The 18,362-nt window shown below is 39.6% G+C and overlaps 1 gene segment (V, D, J or C); it reads left to right on the plus strand.

Moving 5' to 3' along the window:
* The first annotated feature begins 7,848 nt into the window (after positions 1 to 7,848).
* Positions 7,849 to 8,341, plus strand: LOC101123798 (immunoglobulin kappa variable 1-39-like). The segment is given in 2 exon segments: positions 7,849 to 7,909; positions 8,034 to 8,341. Coding segments are annotated over 2 exon segments (363 nt in total).
* The last annotated feature ends 10,021 nt before the right edge of the window (positions 8,342 to 18,362 follow it).

Below are 18,362 nucleotides of genomic sequence, written 5' to 3' on the forward strand. Positions count from 1 at the left end.
CTTGGCCATGGTCCACCCCAGCTTGGTACAGTGGTCCTGGGACACACCTTTGCTTAACAGTTAGAAGCTTGGGTGTCCCCGTGACATTACTGGTTATTACTGTCTACAACTGTGCTGTTCCACGTGGGAAACACTAGCAGTGATAGCCACAGATGTGTCAATTAGAAATGCTAAAAATTAGAAAAGTAGCTTCACAGTTACATCAGGTACATTTCATGTACTCAGCAGCCACATATGACTAATGACTAGCCTATTTCACTTCATAAATAGACATTTTCATCATCTTAGAAAATGACTTTGCTTAGCACAGATGTAAATGATAACATCTGATTACTCGCAGTGCTATAGCTGAGAGCACAAACCTCAGCAGTTGTTCTTTTAGAAGATCAGGTGTCCCCGGATGCTTCCTCAGCTCGGAAAGCTACTGTGGTTCTCAGAGCTGCTCTGGAAGTGTTTCTGGGATGGGAGGAATGAGGCTGGGTTGACAGATCCAAACCAGGGGCAGTCAGCTTCTCACCCCAGTCCCTGCCATTATGCCCTACAGGGTCCTTTACAGCCCTCTCTTTTTTCCAAAACCGCATCTTTGGCATGTCACATGGATCCCAGACTCTAGCCACCCTAATTGTTTTGTGACAAATATTTTTCCTGCATACCGTTTGTCCTCAACTAGATGACTGGTTTATTGAGGGGAGGGGCTATTTCGTGTTTTCTACAAAATCTGTCCTAGTGATGGATGTCATAAGATCAACTCCATGAATACCCATGAAAAGATTTCATCCATAGTCAACGCTCATTGGACCCTAGTATCTAAAATCCTGTAAGATGCTATGTTAGAAACTGGCCAATAGATGGCAGACAAACACCATAATAAACAAAAGATAGAGGTCTGATCTTAGAAGTAATGAGGAAGTAAAAGTGATCATGTCCCCTTATGGACAGGGAGGCCCTAAGGCGGGACTGGGGTCTCCTGTGTGACATGGTTCGCCTGGGAGGAGCTGCCAGTGTGCTTAGTGATGGGAAAATCCCCTGTGCTCTGAGACCGGAAGCCTCATCTTGCCCCTCCCTACCGCCTTGGCTGTGTCCCCAAAGCCCTCCTCTTACAGAGGGAACTATGTTTCACAAATTCCTATTTGGAATCTCTTACCTCCAATATGGCTGCAGATGGAGAGAGAGCCTGCTAGGAGGTAACTAGGGTTAAAGAGGTGATCAGGGCGGGATCCTGACACCACGGGATTACTGTCCTTATAAAGAGAGACACTATAGAGCTTTCTCCCTCCCCAACCTCCCTGCGTGCCCTGAGGGATGGTCATGTGGGGACATGGCCAAAAGGTAACATCTGCAAATTAAAAAGAGAGTCCTCACCAGCAAGAAAACCTTTCTGGACCTTGAGCTTTGCCTTTCCAGGCTCCTAAACTGTTAGAAATAACATTTCTGTGGTTTAAGCCATCCAGTCACATCCATTTTGGTGTCACAATCCCTGCAAATACTCCACCCTACCTACCCTCTCTGAGTAGGATCAGTATCAGGAAGCCCTCGTGGACATGGGGCCCGCCTTTGCTCCTCTTCCTGCTGCTGTTCTGACTCTGATGAGGAGGGAGGACTGCGGCTTCGTCCTCAGTTCGTTTGCATTAAGCAGAAAGATTTACTTGTTTTCAGCCTGTTTTGCTTTCTGATTGAAACTTAATCAAACTGAATGAACTACTTCTTTGGTATTACTATTTGGGAATGTTCATGTTTGTTTCCCACTTAGATGCCAGTGGCAACATCGTGTGGACCCTGTATCCAGCCCCTATCCTGGTGTCCCAAGTGAGAGGGTCACTTTCACCAGCAGGGCTGACCAGAGTATGAACAGCATCCTAGCCCAGTTCCAACAGAACCCAGGCCTGGCTCTGAGCTCGTGCTATCCCCTGGACACCATGCCTGCCCTGGTTAAGGGCCATGGGCTTGGACAGATATCATTCTGACTATCAGCCTCCAAGCTGCCTTCAGGGGCACATGCCCCCTCCTCCTGTCATTACTGGTGCACAAACCTCGCCCCAGCTCCTGCTCTGCCTGGAGTGCTGCTGAAGATCTGGGGCCTTCTCAGTGGAGCAGAATGGGAGGCAGCTCTGAAATCTTAAACCCCCTTCTCCTCCCAGTAGCTTCCCACCTTCCGTATGGGCACCTCCTGAGCATCTGATGAGCATCACAGAGTAGAGAATGTCAATGTGTTTTCTCCCACATCCTGCTCTGAATTTATGAGGCCAATTTATCCTCACCTCACACATGAGCTGCCCTTGTCTTCAGGGATGTGATCCTTGTTTCTCTCACATCCTGTCACAGTGTTGACAACCTAGTTTTGGCTTCACTCCATGAATCCCTTTGGAAATATTATGGTCAACAAGTTGTCGTCCTTGAATAACACACAATAAAAATAACAAATATTCAGAAGGTTTTGCATGGGGGAGAAATGGTTCATTGTGAACAGAGTTCCAGCAGCTGTGTGTGCCATAGAAGCTGGGCAGAGAGATCCCATATGGCTCCAGTTAGAGGCGAGGCTGCCAACGAGCCTTGGAGTGCTTTTGTCTTGTGACCACACCTGTAAGCCTTTCTTATAAGCCACATGTAGCCTAATTCTATGAGCCACATGTGCTGCTCTGTCCTACAGGGACCCCCCAGGGGACAAAATGCCCATGCTGAGCTCTGGACACAAAACATCCTTCTACCAGGAGCCGAGGCCCACTCCCTGCCTCCTCAGAACCTGCTGCTTTGTGTTCCCCAGACCCTTAGCAATCTTAGCAATCCTCAGCATCCTTAGCAATCTATGAGTCAGGGCTTGACCCAGAAAGGAAATGAAGTGAGTCCTGAGCCTCCTGACCCTCGGGCTCTGTAGTGGGAAAGGGGCCATGGGGTGGGGCACTATTGCTGGATTTTCTTGTTCATGCTCAATTTACCAAAGTTTAAAACCATGCCTTATAACAACAATTAATATTATATTTATTTACATGAAAAGTGCATATTATATGTATTATATATGTATAAGATATACAAATATATTAATACAAATTACATCTGAAATAGCATAGAAATATATTTAATTTGTAAAGTGTGTTACAATTACATATATGCATACACAAATAATTTATGTTTATTTATTTAGCATGTGCTTCTTTTTCTTCTAACTATAACAGAGTCTGACTGAGTAAAGACTCTGGAGACATTTGATGACCCTCCCTCTTTGGCACTAGTAGGATCCTGGCCACTCAGGACCAATGAGGACAGAACTGAGGAAAGTCGACCTAGGATCCCAGGCCCTGCGCTACGGCTTTGGTCTCTCAGACTTTTACCCTGGCTGAAGGGTTCCTGAAGGATTTGTTCACTATCTTGAACTGGGTTCGCCAGCAAGAAGGAACTATGTGCAGGCAGCCTATTTACACTGGGAGGGAAGGAGGAAAGTGAAGCAGGAAATAGAAGATGGGTGGCAGAGATTACATTTGGAGGGTTTACAAAGAAAAGCTTCCAGACAGTCAGTGCTGGATTCTGAGGAGAGCAGCTGGGTCTGGATTTCCAGCATGGAGGAGGCCAGAGCAAGTCCTAGGAAAGGCTCTAGTGTGGGAAGAAAGGACTTAAAACTCAGACTTGTGGCCACAGCCTTAGGAATCCAAGAGTGGACACTAACATAAATGGGCTCGGGGAAAACCCAGACTAAAGGTGTTATAGTCAACTGTAATCTTATCTTTCAAATGCTACACATAAATATTGGTGGGAGGTTTTACGGTGAAAATAACGCACAAGGAGCCCCACTGCCTACAGTGAGTCACCTGTTAGTTGTAGAATAACTATTGAAGAATCTAATTTTAAGTAACATCTGGCTAGTAACGTATTACATAGCCTCTTAATTCTATGATATGATATATATGTATTTGTATTACACACACACATTTCAAAGCGAATCATCGGGTGTACACAGTGCTCCATTGCACAGTTGAAAAAAACAATTATCAGAGCTCATGGATGGTTTGCCCAAAGTCACATGGTCAGCGTGGGCTGGGCTGGGATTTGACTCTACATCTATCTGTCCTTTGTGTGTTCCTTCCATGTGGCCACTTTAATCTCATAAAGAGCCCACGGCCTGTAAAAAGGGAGAAGAAACCATGACAGCGTGGGATCCACACCCCCCTGCTGCCTCTGACTCATGCTGTGTTCACCTCAATCTTAAATTAGCTTTATCTGCAGTTTTCTCATCAAAACACAGGTCTCTCTGAGCCTCTACAAACTGCAAATGACTTTATTTTAGATTTCAGAGCTGGGACAAGTCTTGATTCCCTTGACCTCCAAAATGCCTTTTTCTCTTCCAGTCTCTCTGACTCAATTCTTCCCTCTCAGATTGTGTCATGCAAATTTAATTCGCGCTCCGAATATGAAAACAAACAACCCCGGCCTTTCTCATCTACTGTGAGAGCTGACCCCCGGCTCTCAGATACACACATTGTACAAGAGCTAATCAAGGGATTTCACCCCAGAGATTTTCTATCTTAGAAGAATTCTGATGCTACTTCCTGTTACAATACAGTGTTCTCCAACTCTTGTCAAAATTGACAGCAAATGATAGCAAGGTGGAAATATTTTGGAGATCAGAGGACAGCCATGCACTCAGAAAGAGGGAAGCCATCTCTTCCCCTTGCCTTAGTTTTCTATTGCTGATGAAAAAAATTACCATAACAATACTGGACTGATACAACACAAATTTATGATCCTATAGCTCTAAAGGTCAGAAGTCTCACTGAGCTAAAATTAAGGAGTCAGTAAGGCTGCATTCCTTCTGGAGGTTCCAAAGGAAGAGAATCTGATTTTCTGCTTTTCATCTTCAAGATGCCCCAACATTGTCTGTTCTATAGCCTCATCCCCCATTACTCATGCATCCCTGTCCATAGTCCCAGCTGCTCTCTCGCTGTGACCTTCCTCCCTCCCTATTATAGGATCTTGTGACTCTGCTCTCTCACCCACATAATCCAGGATCCTCTCCTGTCCTCAAAATCCTTAATCTAATCGCATTTGCTAAGTTTCTTTCAACATACAAGGTAACATTCACAGGTTTCAGATATGAGGACATGAATATCTTTGGAGTGTTGTAATATTTATTATGCTAACAACACTTATGATTTTCCACAACTGTTCTCTCTTAAAGTAAAATAAAAAAATCACAAGGCTGATTGATGAGGTAAGAGAGCTGGAAAAAAATTGAGACTTGGGAACCCTCTGACCTATTTATTCCACTGCTTCTAGTGTGGAATTCATGGTATGTAGCGCTGTGGAATTTTTTGTATTGTTTTGTTTCTTGAGACAGGATCTCACTCTGTGGACCAGGCTAGAGTGCATTGGCGCAATCACGGCTCACTGCAGCCTCAATCTGCTGAGCTCAAGCAATCTTCCCACCTCAGCTTCCTGATAAATGGAACTGCAGGGACGTGCCACCACGTCCTGCTAATTTTTGCATTTTTCGTAGAGATGGAGTTTTGCTACCAAGTTGCCAAGGCTGGTCTCGAACTTCTGGGCTCAAGCAATCTGCCCATCTAAGCCTCTCAAAATGCTGAGATTACAGGTATGAGCTACCGCTCATGGCTGTGTGTAGCTATTTTTAAAGGCTCCTTTTGTTTTGTGAGTCAGAAGAAATCAACTGCATAAATCAAATCCAAGATAGATTGGTAAAGGAAAATTAAGTGCTTGCTGGATTTTCTTGTGCACCAAGAAAGGAAAAGTGATAAGAATTTAAAGCAGAGATACCTTCTTCCAAGAGTAAGGATTTGTTCCACCTTGAACTGGGCTGACCAGCAAGAAGGAACTATGTGCATGCAGCCTATTTACAATGGGAGGGAAGGAGGAAAGTGAAGCAGGAAATAGAAGATGGGTGGCAAAAGTCTCCACTAAAAGCCACCTAACTCTTAGGATGACTGAAGCTCCATCCCATGTGGAAACATGGGGACAATGCCTCTGGGCTATTCCATCTGAGGGGAGAGAGCTGGGGTATACTCCTACTCCTGTTATCATCTACTGATAGTGTCTCTCTTAGTCTGTTGTGTCTTGGTATAACAGAATGCCTGAAATTGTAATTGATAAAGAGCAGACAATTATTCTCTCACACTTCTGGAGGATGGGAAGTCTAAGATCAAGGAACTGTCAGATTAGGAATCGGTTTATCTACTTTCAAGATGGCACTATGACTCCTGAGTCCTCCAGAAGGAAGGAAGTCCATGTCCTAGCATGACTGAAGAGCAGAAAAGAGAGAGAGAGAAACCCTACTCCCACAAATGGGAAAGAGCAAAGACTCACTCTCAGGAGCCTGCAACCCCCACACCCCAAGCATGGAAAGAATAGAAAATCTTGACTCTCTTCAAAGGAAATTCCAAGCACCTACCTAGCCTTAAGAAGTAAGTAAGTAACGTGATAAGCAAGGAAGTAAAAACAGCCTAAAATGGCCAAATAAGCTAGACTCAGAAGATGGTGGGTTCCCCTATAGAAACTGAAGGTGACATTTTAGTATATGTCTCTGAGGTGTTTTTGAGGAAACAAGACCCCCTCCAAATGAATCTGCCAGCACATAGATCTCACAAAAGGGAGAACTGGGGACTGAGCTCTGTCCATGGTACTTTGTTCTAAATATCTTACAGAGGGGCCTGGTAAAAGTCATATCCATAAACCTGAGCTAACTGTCTCTTCTGCTGAACCCAAATTTTTAAACAAAGCTTTTCTTCCTTAGCCAATTGTAAATTAGGAATCTTGTAATCCACCCTTGATCTGTAATCCCCTGTTTCAAGATATCCTGCCCTTTTAGGCCAAAACCAATATGTGACCTCCTTGTATTAATTTTCAATTTGACCTGTAACTTCTGCTTTCCCGAAATTTACTCCTGCCTTAAAAAACCCTTACCTGCAAGCCATCAGTGAGGCCAGGATTTGAATCTTAGCTGCCTGATTCTCTTTACCTGATGCCCTACAAACAAACAAACAAACAGAAGTTTACTTTCTCCTGCTGCAAACTCAGTGTGAATATCTGATCTGACTGAGCTGAGTGAGTGGACTCCAGTTCGGTTCCACAGCACAAGCCCTGTTTATAGTGGCATTTATCCACTCATGAGGACAGAGCTCTCATGACTTCAACACTTCCCATTAGGCCCCACCTCCCAATTCTGTTGCTTTGAGATAAATTTAAAAACAGATGGGTTTTGAAGGACACAGTGAAACCATAACACTGTCCAAAGAGAGGGCCATTCGAGCCCCTGTCGTCTGCTATGCATGCAGGCAGAGCTGCCTTCTCCAGGTTCAGAAAGAGCAGTGAGGGGCATAGATGGCCATTGGAAGTCAGCAGCAGTACAATGAAAGGGAAAGACATAGCCTGTAGACAGGGATTGCAATGTTGATATATTTTCTATTTAGTTTCCTTTCCAAAAACAGAATAATTTCATGCTAAAAGAAACGTTGTAAGTACAGCACAAAGTGTTTTCTTCCATTTGAGTGCATATAGTATTTTTTAAAAAATAATCTCCATTACCATACACAAATAAAATACATTACTCCATCAAGTCCTCAGGAATATTTCAAATTTTGACAATTAACTCAAAAAAGTTCTTTGTAACCAAACAGCCTCCAGGAAGAAACACTTATTTACGGACAAATCTGTGCTGCCCTGGTCCGACCTGGGACACTGGGGACATTGCCCCTATGCTGAGTTACTGAGATGAGCCAGCCCTGCAGCTGTGCCCAGCCTGCCCTATCCCCTGCTGATTTGCATGTTCCCAGAGCACAGCCCCCTGCCCTGAAGACTTATTAATAGGCTGGTCACACCCTGTGCAGCAGTCAGTCCCGGTCAGGACACAGCATGGACATGAGGGTCCCCGCTCAGCTCCTGGGGCTCCTGCTGCTCTGGCTCCGAGGTAAAGAAAGAGAACACTAGGAATTTACTCAGCCAATGTGCTCAGTACAGCCTGGCTCTTGATGGAAGCCTTCCTATAATATGACTAATAGTATGAATATTTGTGTTTATGTTTCTAATCTCAGGTGCCAGATGTGACATCCAGATGACCCAGTCTCCATCCTCCCTGTCTGCATCTGTAGGAGACAGAGTCACCATCACTTGTCGGGCAAGTCAGAGCATTAGCAGCTATTTAAATTGGTATCAGCAGAAACCAGGGAAAGCCCCTAAGCTCCTGATCTATGCTGCATCCAGTTTGCAAAGTGGGGTCCCATCAAGGTTCAGTGGCAGTGGATCTGGGACAGATTTTACTTTCACCATCAGCAGCCTGCAGCCTGAAGATATTGCAACATATTACTGTCAACAGTATGATAATCTCGCTCCCACAGTGTAACAAGTCATAACATAAATCACCCAGGGGAGCAGATGCATGAGGCTCAGCTGTCCCAGATTCCCCTTCTGGTGCCTTCGCCTGCTGAGAATGTTTCTCAAATTGCAGTCACACTTTGAAGTTCACTGGAGAGTTTTTGTAAAAGGGCCATGAAGGCCCACTTCATCGTAGCTGTCTTTCCTTGTCCTAATCCCCAGTATCATAGACAGGGCAATGCCTCTCCTGATTTCATTGAGAAGAAATGGTTACACCTGAGGAGTCTGAGTTGTAGCATCAGTTGGAATTCATGCAGCAATAGTGAGCCACTCTAGGTATTCCAAGTAGGATTTTTTTTTAATACAAGATGTGAGAATCTAAACTGCAGCCTTTTAAAGGCTTGCAAGTGTAGTAGTCAAAGACGCAAATACTAGAAAAGAGCAATTCTCTTCCGGAATCCAGAATGCATCTGATAGAGAAGGTACAACTGCCAATCATGTGGTCCTCAGACCTTTCTGAGAAGCCCATGGGTGGGGGTGCAGATGCTCTCAGCTGCCTGGAGGACTTCATCAGGTGCTTCTGCAGTCCTCATCTAGGTCCATATGTCTTGCTGCAGGTGTTGATGAATAGTATTGAATCTTCCTTTTCTTACTTCTCAATCTCAGGGCAGGCCCCACACTGGGCAACTCTACCAAAAACCAGAGAAGGAATAGGGTTTCTGGCAAATGTGCTTCCAGAATGATAGTGATGATGGGGAAGTGACAGCTGACATTGTAGTGTGGTCATGTATCTCGACTCTCAGGATTTTTTTCAGTGAAGTAATGGCCTCAGAATACACTTGGACGTACTTCCATATACTATGAGTAAGTTTGAAATCATAGCATGAAAATGATATTTAGTCATATGATAAATAGAACTACATGGCTACATTAATCAAAATAGCATAGTGCTGGTACAAAAAGATACACAGAAAAATGGAACAGAATAGGGAACTCAGAAATAATGCTGGAGACCTACAACCATCTGATCTTCAACAACCCTGACAAAAACAAGCAATGGGGAAAGTACTCCCTATTTAATAGATAATGCTGGGAGAACTGGCTAGTCATATGCCAAAAATTGAAACTGGACCCCTTCCTTACACCTTACACAAAAACGAACTCAAGATGGATTGAAGACTTAAGTGTAAAACCCCAAACTATAAAAACCCTAGAAGAAAATCTAGGCAATACCGTTTAGGACATAGACACGGACAGAGATTTCATGACGAGAATGCCCAAAGCATTGCAACAAAAGCAAAAATTGACAAATGCGATCTAATTAAACTAAAAAGCCTCTACACAGCAAAAGAAACTATCATCAGAGTGAACAGACAACATTAAGAATGGGAGAAAATTTTTGCAATTTATTCATCTGACAAAGGTCTAATATCCGGAGTCTATAAGGAACTTAAACAAATTTACAAGAAAAAAAACCAACCCCATTAAAAGGTTGGCAAAGGACATGAACAGACACTTAAAAGAGGACATACGTGAGGCCAATAATCATATGAAAAAAAGATCAACATTACTAATCATTGAAGAAATGCAAATCAGAAACACAATGAGATACTATCTCACACCAATGAGAATGGCGATTATTAAAAAGTCAAAAAATAATAAGTTAGGCAATGTGACTCACACCTGTAATCCTAGCACTTTGGGAAGCCGAGGTAAGTGGATCACTTGAGGTCAGGAGTTCAGGACTAGCCTGGCCAATATGGCGAAATCTCATCTCTACTAAAAATGCAAAAATTAGCTGGAGGTGGTGGTGGATGCCTGAAATCCCTGTTCCTTGAGGGGCTGAGGCACAAGAATCGCTTGAACCTGGAAGGCAGAGGTTGCAGTGAGCTGAGATCATGCCACTGCACTCCAGCCTGGGTGACAGAATGATATTCCTTCTCAGATTAAAAAAAAAAAATCAAAAAACGACAGATGCTGCGGAGGTTGTGGAGAAACAGGAAAACTTCTACACTGTTAGTGGGAATGTAAATTAGTTCAACCATTCTGGAAGACAGTGTGGTGATTCCTCAAAGATTTAGAACTGGAAATACCATTTGACTCAGCAGTCCCATTACTGGGTATATACCCAAAGGAATATAAATCATTCTACTATAAAGATACATGCATGCGTGTGTTCATTGCAGCACTATTTACAATAGCAAAGACATGGAATCAACTCAAATGCCCATCAATGATAGAACAGTTAAAGAAAATGTGGTACATATACAGCACGGAATACTATGCAGCCATAAAAAGGAATGAGATCATGCCCTTTGCAGGGACATGGATGGAGCTGGAAGCCATTATCCTCAGTAAACTAAGGCAGGAACAGAAAACCAAACACTGCATGTTCTCACATATAAGTGGGAGCCTAACAATGAGAGTACATGGACACAGGGGAGGAAACGACACACTGAGGTCTGTGGTGGAGGAAGAAGGAGGAAGAGAGGGAGCGTATTAGGAAGAATAGCTAATGGATGCTGGGCTTAATACTGAAGTGATGGGATGATCTGTGCAGCGAACCACCACAGCACACGTCTACCTATGTAACAAACCTGCACATGTACCCTGGACCTTAAAGTAAAAGTTGAGGAAGAAAAACCATTACATATATATATAAACATTATATATATATAAACATTATATATATAAACATTATATATATATAAACATTATATATATAAACATTATATATATATAAACATTATATATATAAACATATATATATAAACATTATATATATAAACATTATATATAAACATTATATATATAAACATTATATATATAAACATTATATATATAAACATTATATATATAAACATTATATATATAAACATTATATATATAAACATTATATATATAAACATTATATATATAAACATTATATATATAAACATTATATATATAAACATTATATATATAAACATTATATATATAAACATTATATATATAAACATTATATATATAAACATTATATATATAAACATTATATATATAAACATTATATATATAAACATTATATATATAAACATTATATATATAAACATTATATACATAAACATTATATATATAAACATCATATACATAAACATTATATATAAACATCATATATAAACATTATATATAAACATTATATATATAAACATTATATATATATGTGTATGGTTGAGTCATATATATATATGTATATGACTCAGCCATAAAAATGAATTTAATAATATCTTTCCCGGCAACTTGCATGGAGCTGGAGGCCGTTATTCAAAGTGAAGTAACTCAGGAATGGAAAACCAAATACCTTATGTCCACACTTCTAAGTGAGAGCTAAGCTACAAGTACACAGAGGCATACAGAGTGGTCTAATGAACCTTGGAGACAGAAGTGGAGAGGGTGGGAGGGGGTGAGGAATAAAAAGCTACATATTAAAAAAAGAAAAATAGAAATTGCACTAAATAATATAGCAATCATTGGACCAAAAAAAAAAACCTTTGTTGAATACCTGTATGTGTATGTGTGTGTGTGTGTATATATATATAGATATATAATCTGATTACCTATATATATGCATATGAACACAGACACACACCTATATATACACAAACACCCACACATATTTTATATATAATATATAATATATGTTTATATATTATATATAATACTATATTACATTATATATGTATATAATATATACAATATATAATATCATAATATATAATATATATTATATATAAAATATATATCATAATATATAATATATATTATATATAAAATATATAATATCATAATATATAATATATATTATATATAAAATATATAATATCATAATATATAATATATATTATATATAAAATATATAATATCATAATATATAATATATATTATATATAAAATATATAATATCATAATATATAATATATATTATATATAAAATATATAATATCATAATATATAATATATATTATATATAAAATATGTATGTGTGTGTGTCTGTGCGTGTATGCATATATATAGGTAATCAGAACAAGATTTTATAGTATAATATAGATTCATTGAAAATCATTAAGTTCACATTCCATAAATAAAATATGTTCATACATATATATGTGTACATTTGCTTACATGTGTTTATATGTATATATGTGTGTGTGTATACACACAGATGTAACATTTTTATTCTTTTTTTTAATATAAAAACCTTGCTACTCAAAATTTGTCCAGAACCCAGTAGCAACACTAAGAGCATGTTACCAATTCAAAACAGCAAAACCACCTTAGATCAACTGAATGGGAATCTGTATTTTCCTAAGATAACAGATGATCCATTGAAGGTTTAAGAAGCTATGTTTTAGGGAATGTTTACTTCAGCTAAGAAATTTTTGTTGTTTTTATCCAACATGTCAATTTAAGAAAATCTGATTAAAGTCACATGTTGAAAACACATCCAATTTTATTTTTTACTCAATTTGATTTAACTTTAATTAATTTAAGATTAAATTTGCTTTTTTAATGCTGAAGGTTGAAAAACTTAATTATTTGTCAGTGGCATGATCACATACCTTGAAACTTAATTGGAGAAAAGGTTTTAGAACCTTGAGTAATTGCTAAAGCAAAAGAAGAAACCCACATATTGTATACTTGTGTTGGAGCTGATGGGACTTAAATTTGCTTATGTAGCTTGACCTCAGGATGTTGTTAACTGCCCTGGCTGATCACTGCTCCTTCAGTCTTGACCCCAATTAAAAAAAAATCCGTGTATTAGAGTTAAGCTCAGCGACCTACAGCACAACCATGTAGCTGAGCCCTGTCTAGATCAGCTAAATTATTGTTAATATGAACATCCGTAAACATGAAAATAAATACTAGTATTGTAAGCCTCTGCATTTTGAGTGGTTTGTTACAAACTATTATTGTTGAAAAGCTAATACATTATTAAACATCCACATATATAGATACATTTAATGAAAATTGACTGCATAAATATGAATACTTAGAAAATCATAAAGAAATAAAAACATAGAAGAAATAATATTTAAATAAATCAGAAGAAATAAAATACAACTTAGCTCATTTATGGAAACATCTAACAGGAATAGTTAGTATTGAGGATACACATATGTAGCAATACTCAACAGAATAATCAGAATGGAATTTTACATATACACTACAGATTGTTGAAAATCATTAGGTTGACATTCCAGGAATAAAACATATGTTTATACATATATGTGTGCATATGTGTATTTATCTTTTTATATATGATATATACATTTGCATATATATTTAGATATCACTTTCTGCATAAACTTATATAAACAGTTACGTTTTAACAAAGTTATATGACCACATATGTGTGTATATACACACATACACACAAGCTACAAGCACATATACAAAATTATCACAGTGCCAAGGAAATGTATTTTAGCCCTTCTAGACCCGAGGTTACAGACAGTACTCAGAGGATGGAAGAATTTTAATAAAACAGACATCAAAACATCATGTGAGGCATGCATACACTTTGTTGAAAAATTTTCTTTTTACAGTCACCATCTTCTTTAAAGTTTTATAAAGTGTTGTTGTCTGGTCTCCTTTGTAATTTAGACCTTAGGTTAAATTTGTGACCCAAGAGGAATGCTGGATTCTGGACTGAAGGTTTTTGGATTTTGCAATTCATTTTATTTTATTTTATGTTCCAGGATACATGTGCAGGATGTACAGGTTTGTTACACTGGTAAACAGGTGCTATGGTGATTTGCTGCACCTATCAACCCATCACCTGGGTATTAAGCCCAGCATCCATTAGCTATTTTTCCTGGTGCTCTTCCCCTACCCACCCTCCCCTGAAAGGCCCCAGTGTGTGTCGTTCCCCTCCTTGTGTCCATGTGTGCTCACTGTTCAGCTCCCCCTCCAAGTGAGAACATCTGGTGTCTGGTTTTCTGTTCCTGCGTTAGTTTTCTGAGGATAATGTTTTCTAGTTTCAACCATGTCTCTGCAAAGGACATGATCTCATTCCTTTTTATGGCTGCATAGTACTCCATGGTGTATATATACAACATTTTATTTATCCATTCTATCATTGATGGGCATTTGGGTTGATTCCATGTCTTTGCTATTGTGAATAGTGCTGCAATGAACATACACATGCATGTATCTTTATAGTAGAATGATTTATATTTCTTTGGGTATATACCCAGTAATGGGATTGCTGAGTCAAATGGTATTTCCAGTTCTAAATCTTTGAGTAATCGCCACACTGTCTTCCAGAATGGTTGAACTAATTTACATTCCCACCAACAGTTTAGAAGTGTTTCTATTTCCCTGCAATCTCGACAGCATCTGTTGTTTCTTGATTTTTTAATAATCACCATTCTGACTGGAGTGACATGGTGTCTCATTGTGATTTTGGTTTGCATTTCGCTGATGATCATTGATGTTGAGCTTTTTTCATGTTTCTTGGCCGCATGTATGTCTTCTTTTGAGAAGTGCCTGTTCATGTCCTTTGCCCACCTTTTAATGTTTTTTTATTTTTATTTTTGTAAATTTGTTTAAATTTCTTGTAAATTCTGGATATTATAACTTTGTCAGATGAATAAATTGCAAAAATTTTCTCCCATTCTGTAGGTTGTCTGTTCACTCTGATGATAGTTTCTTTTGCTGTTCAGAGGCTCTTTAGTTTAATCAGATCTCATTTGCCAATTTTTGCTTTTGTTGCAAATGCTGTAGGCATTTTTGTCATAAAATCTCTTCCTGTGTCTATGTCCTAAATGGTATTGCCTAGATTTTTATAGTTTGGGGTTTTATACTTAAGTCTTTAATCCATCTTGTCTTCATTTTTGTATGAGGCGTAAGGAGGGGGTCCAGTTTCAATTTTCTGCATATGGCTAGCCAATTCTCCCTGCACCATTTATTAAATAGGGAGTACTTCCCTCATTGCTTGTGTTTTTGTTTTTGTTTTTGTTCTTTTTGTCAGGTTTGTTGAAGATCAGATGGCTGTAGATGTGTGGTTTTATTTCTGAATTCTCTATTCTGTTCCATTGGTCTATGTGTCTGTTTTTGTACCGATAGTGTGTTGTTTTGCTTAGTGTATCCTTGTAGCATAGTTTGAAGTTGAGTAGTATGATGCCTCCAGTTTTGTTCTTTTTGCTTAGGCTTGTCCTGGCTACACAACCTTTGTTGGTTCTATATAAATTTTAAAATCGTTTTTTCTTTTTTTTTTGACAGAGTCTCGCCTTGTCACCCAGGCTGGAGTGCTGTGGTGCCATCTCGGCTCACTGCAAGCTCAGCCTCCTGGGTTCAAGCCATTCTCCTGCCTCAGCCTCCCGGGTAGCTGGGAATATAGGCGCCTGCCACCACACCTGGCTCATTTTTTGTATTTTTAGTACAGATGGGCTTTCACCATGTTAGCCAGGATGGTCTCGATCTCCTGATCTCGTGATCCACCCGCCTTGGCCTCTCAAAGTGCTGGGACTACAGGCGTGAGCCACCGCGCCCGGCCAAATCGTTGTTTCTAATTCTGTGACGAATGTCATGGTAGTTTATTGGGAATAGGATTGAATCTATAAATTGCTTTGGGGAGTGTGACCATTTTTGCGATATTGATTCTTCCTATCCACGAGCATGGAATGTTTTTCTATCTGTTTGTGTCCTCTCTGATTTTCTTGAACAGCAGTTTGTAATTCTCCTTGAAGAGGTCTTTCACTTTCCTCGTTAGCTGTTATCCTAGGTATTTTATTCTCTTTGTTGCAATTGTAAATAGGCGTTCATTCATAATTTGGCTATTTGTCTGTTGTTGGTGTGTAGAATGCTTGTCAATTGTGCACATTGATTTTGTATTCAGAGACTTTGCTGAAGTTACTTATCAGCTTAAGAAGCTTTTGGGCGGAGTCAATGGCATTTTCTAGATACAGAATCATGTCATCTGCAAACAAAGATAATTTGAATTTCTCTCTTCCTATTCGAATACCATTTATTTCTTTCTCTTCCCTGATTGCCCTGGTCAGAACTTCCAATACTATGTTGAATAAGAGTGGTGACAGAGGGGTATCCTTGTCTTGTAGCAGTTTTCAAGGGGAATGCTTCCAGCTTTTGCCCATTCAGTATGATATTGACTGTGGGTTTGTCATAAATGGCTCTTATTATTTTGAGGTATATTTCTTCAATATGTAGTTTATTGAAATGAAGTGATGTTGAATTTTATCGAAGACCTTTTCTCCATCTACTGAGATAATCATGTGGGTTTTGTCTCTAGTTCCCTTTATGTGATGAATTATGTGTATATTGAACCAGCCTTGCATCCGGGGATGAAGCCAACTTCGTCGTGGTGGATAAGCTTTTTGATGTGCGGCTGGATATGGTTTGCCAGTATTTTATTGAGGATTTTTGCATCAATGTTCATTAGGGATATTGGCCTGAAGTTTTTTCCTTTTTTTTTTTTTTTTTTTAATCTCTGCCAGGTTTTGGTATCAGGATGATTCTGGGCTCTTAAAATAAGTTAGACAGGAGTCTCTCCTTTTCAAGTGTTTGGAATTGTTTCAGAAGGAGTGGTACCAGCTCCTCTTTGTACCTCTGGTAGAATTGAACTGTAAATCCATCTGATCCTGGGCTTTTTTTGATTGATAGGCTATTTATTATTGCCTCAATTTCAGAACTTGTTATTGGTCTATTCAGGGATTCAACTTCTTCCTGGTTCAGTCTTGGATGTCCCCATTCTTTAGGTAGAAGTGATCCTGATGTTACTTGTAAAGACAACGTTTGCAATATGTTAGGTATTAACACATTGCTTGTAATGTGTGAAAAAGGAATTCAAGTGTGGGAAAGTGTGTATTGGTGATGTCAAGCCACAAGGGTGGATGGAAATAGAAAAAGACATGTAGCCATGAAAAATGATGAATCTGAAAGGGACTGAATTTAGGGATATTATCAACACAAGGAGAGCTGCAGGATAGGGGTCAGATCTCTGGTAGCTGCTGGCAGGGATGCTGTCCTTCTGTGGGCTGTAGTGAGAGGAACAGCTGTCTTCTCTGCAGGAGGCAGTCTGAATATGGGGTCTCAGGCAGTAAGGACTCCTCTGCAGCCTGAATCAGCAGTGCAGTTTGTGAGATTGTTCCAGAGGCTTTGCCCGGAGCCTGTTCTTAAGGCTTTCCAACAATTTTTGAGCTATTTAATATCCCATAATGAATCCCTTTACGCTTAGTGCAGTTGCAATTTGTAACCAATACTAATGACCACTCCACATTGATGGCATGGTTGCCTCCTTTTTTCCTGCTAAATTGAATGCTTTCCAGGTGAATCTACTAGAGAAGGCCAACATGAATAACCTTCATGTCATCAAAAGTACATGACAAATCAGCTCAGGGAGCCACCAGGTTCTCAGTCAGCTGCAGTGTCTCATGACATGAAAAGAGGAGACTGAGGAATCTTCTTGTAATCCTTCAGCCAGTCTTTCTGCAGCCTTAGGTAGGGTCTTCACATGCATGTACTCATCAGTGCTCTGTGGAATACTGAGGGAGGCATCTGGGGATAGACTGGGCTCTCTCTGAACTCCTTCCTCTGTTTCTCTGTCTTTCTGGAACTCCAGTTCTTTTTCCTCTATTCAGGGACACTCCCAGGCACCTCATGGATTTCCTTTTACTGCATAATGCTCTGGCAACTCTCCTCAGGGTCTCAGACGGATCAATCTAAATTTCATCGCCTTTGGTTTAAAATCTTCTGGGCTCAATATCCTTAATTTCTAATGTCCAATTTCTTGAAAGCATTTGTTTCATGTATTGTGTCCTGTGTTTTAGTTAATCCAGAGAGGAGTGTAAATCTAGTCCATTCTAATCTATTTTGGCTGCAGGTTGAATATCTGGAAGCCCACATCTGAATTTTTTGCTCCTCAAGGGTCTTCACCAGCACCTGGTAGTGTGAGGATAGCAGGTCATGCTTTAGGGTTGCAATTGGGACTTTACTGCCATTCCCTCATCTCTTGCTTTTCCCACACCACACAAGGTCTCCTGAACACATATACA

This window comes from Gorilla gorilla, chromosome 12 (genome assembly GCF_029281585.2).
Source record: "Gorilla gorilla gorilla isolate KB3781 chromosome 12, NHGRI_mGorGor1-v2.1_pri, whole genome shotgun sequence".
NCBI lineage: Eukaryota > Metazoa > Chordata > Mammalia > Primates > Hominidae > Gorilla > Gorilla gorilla.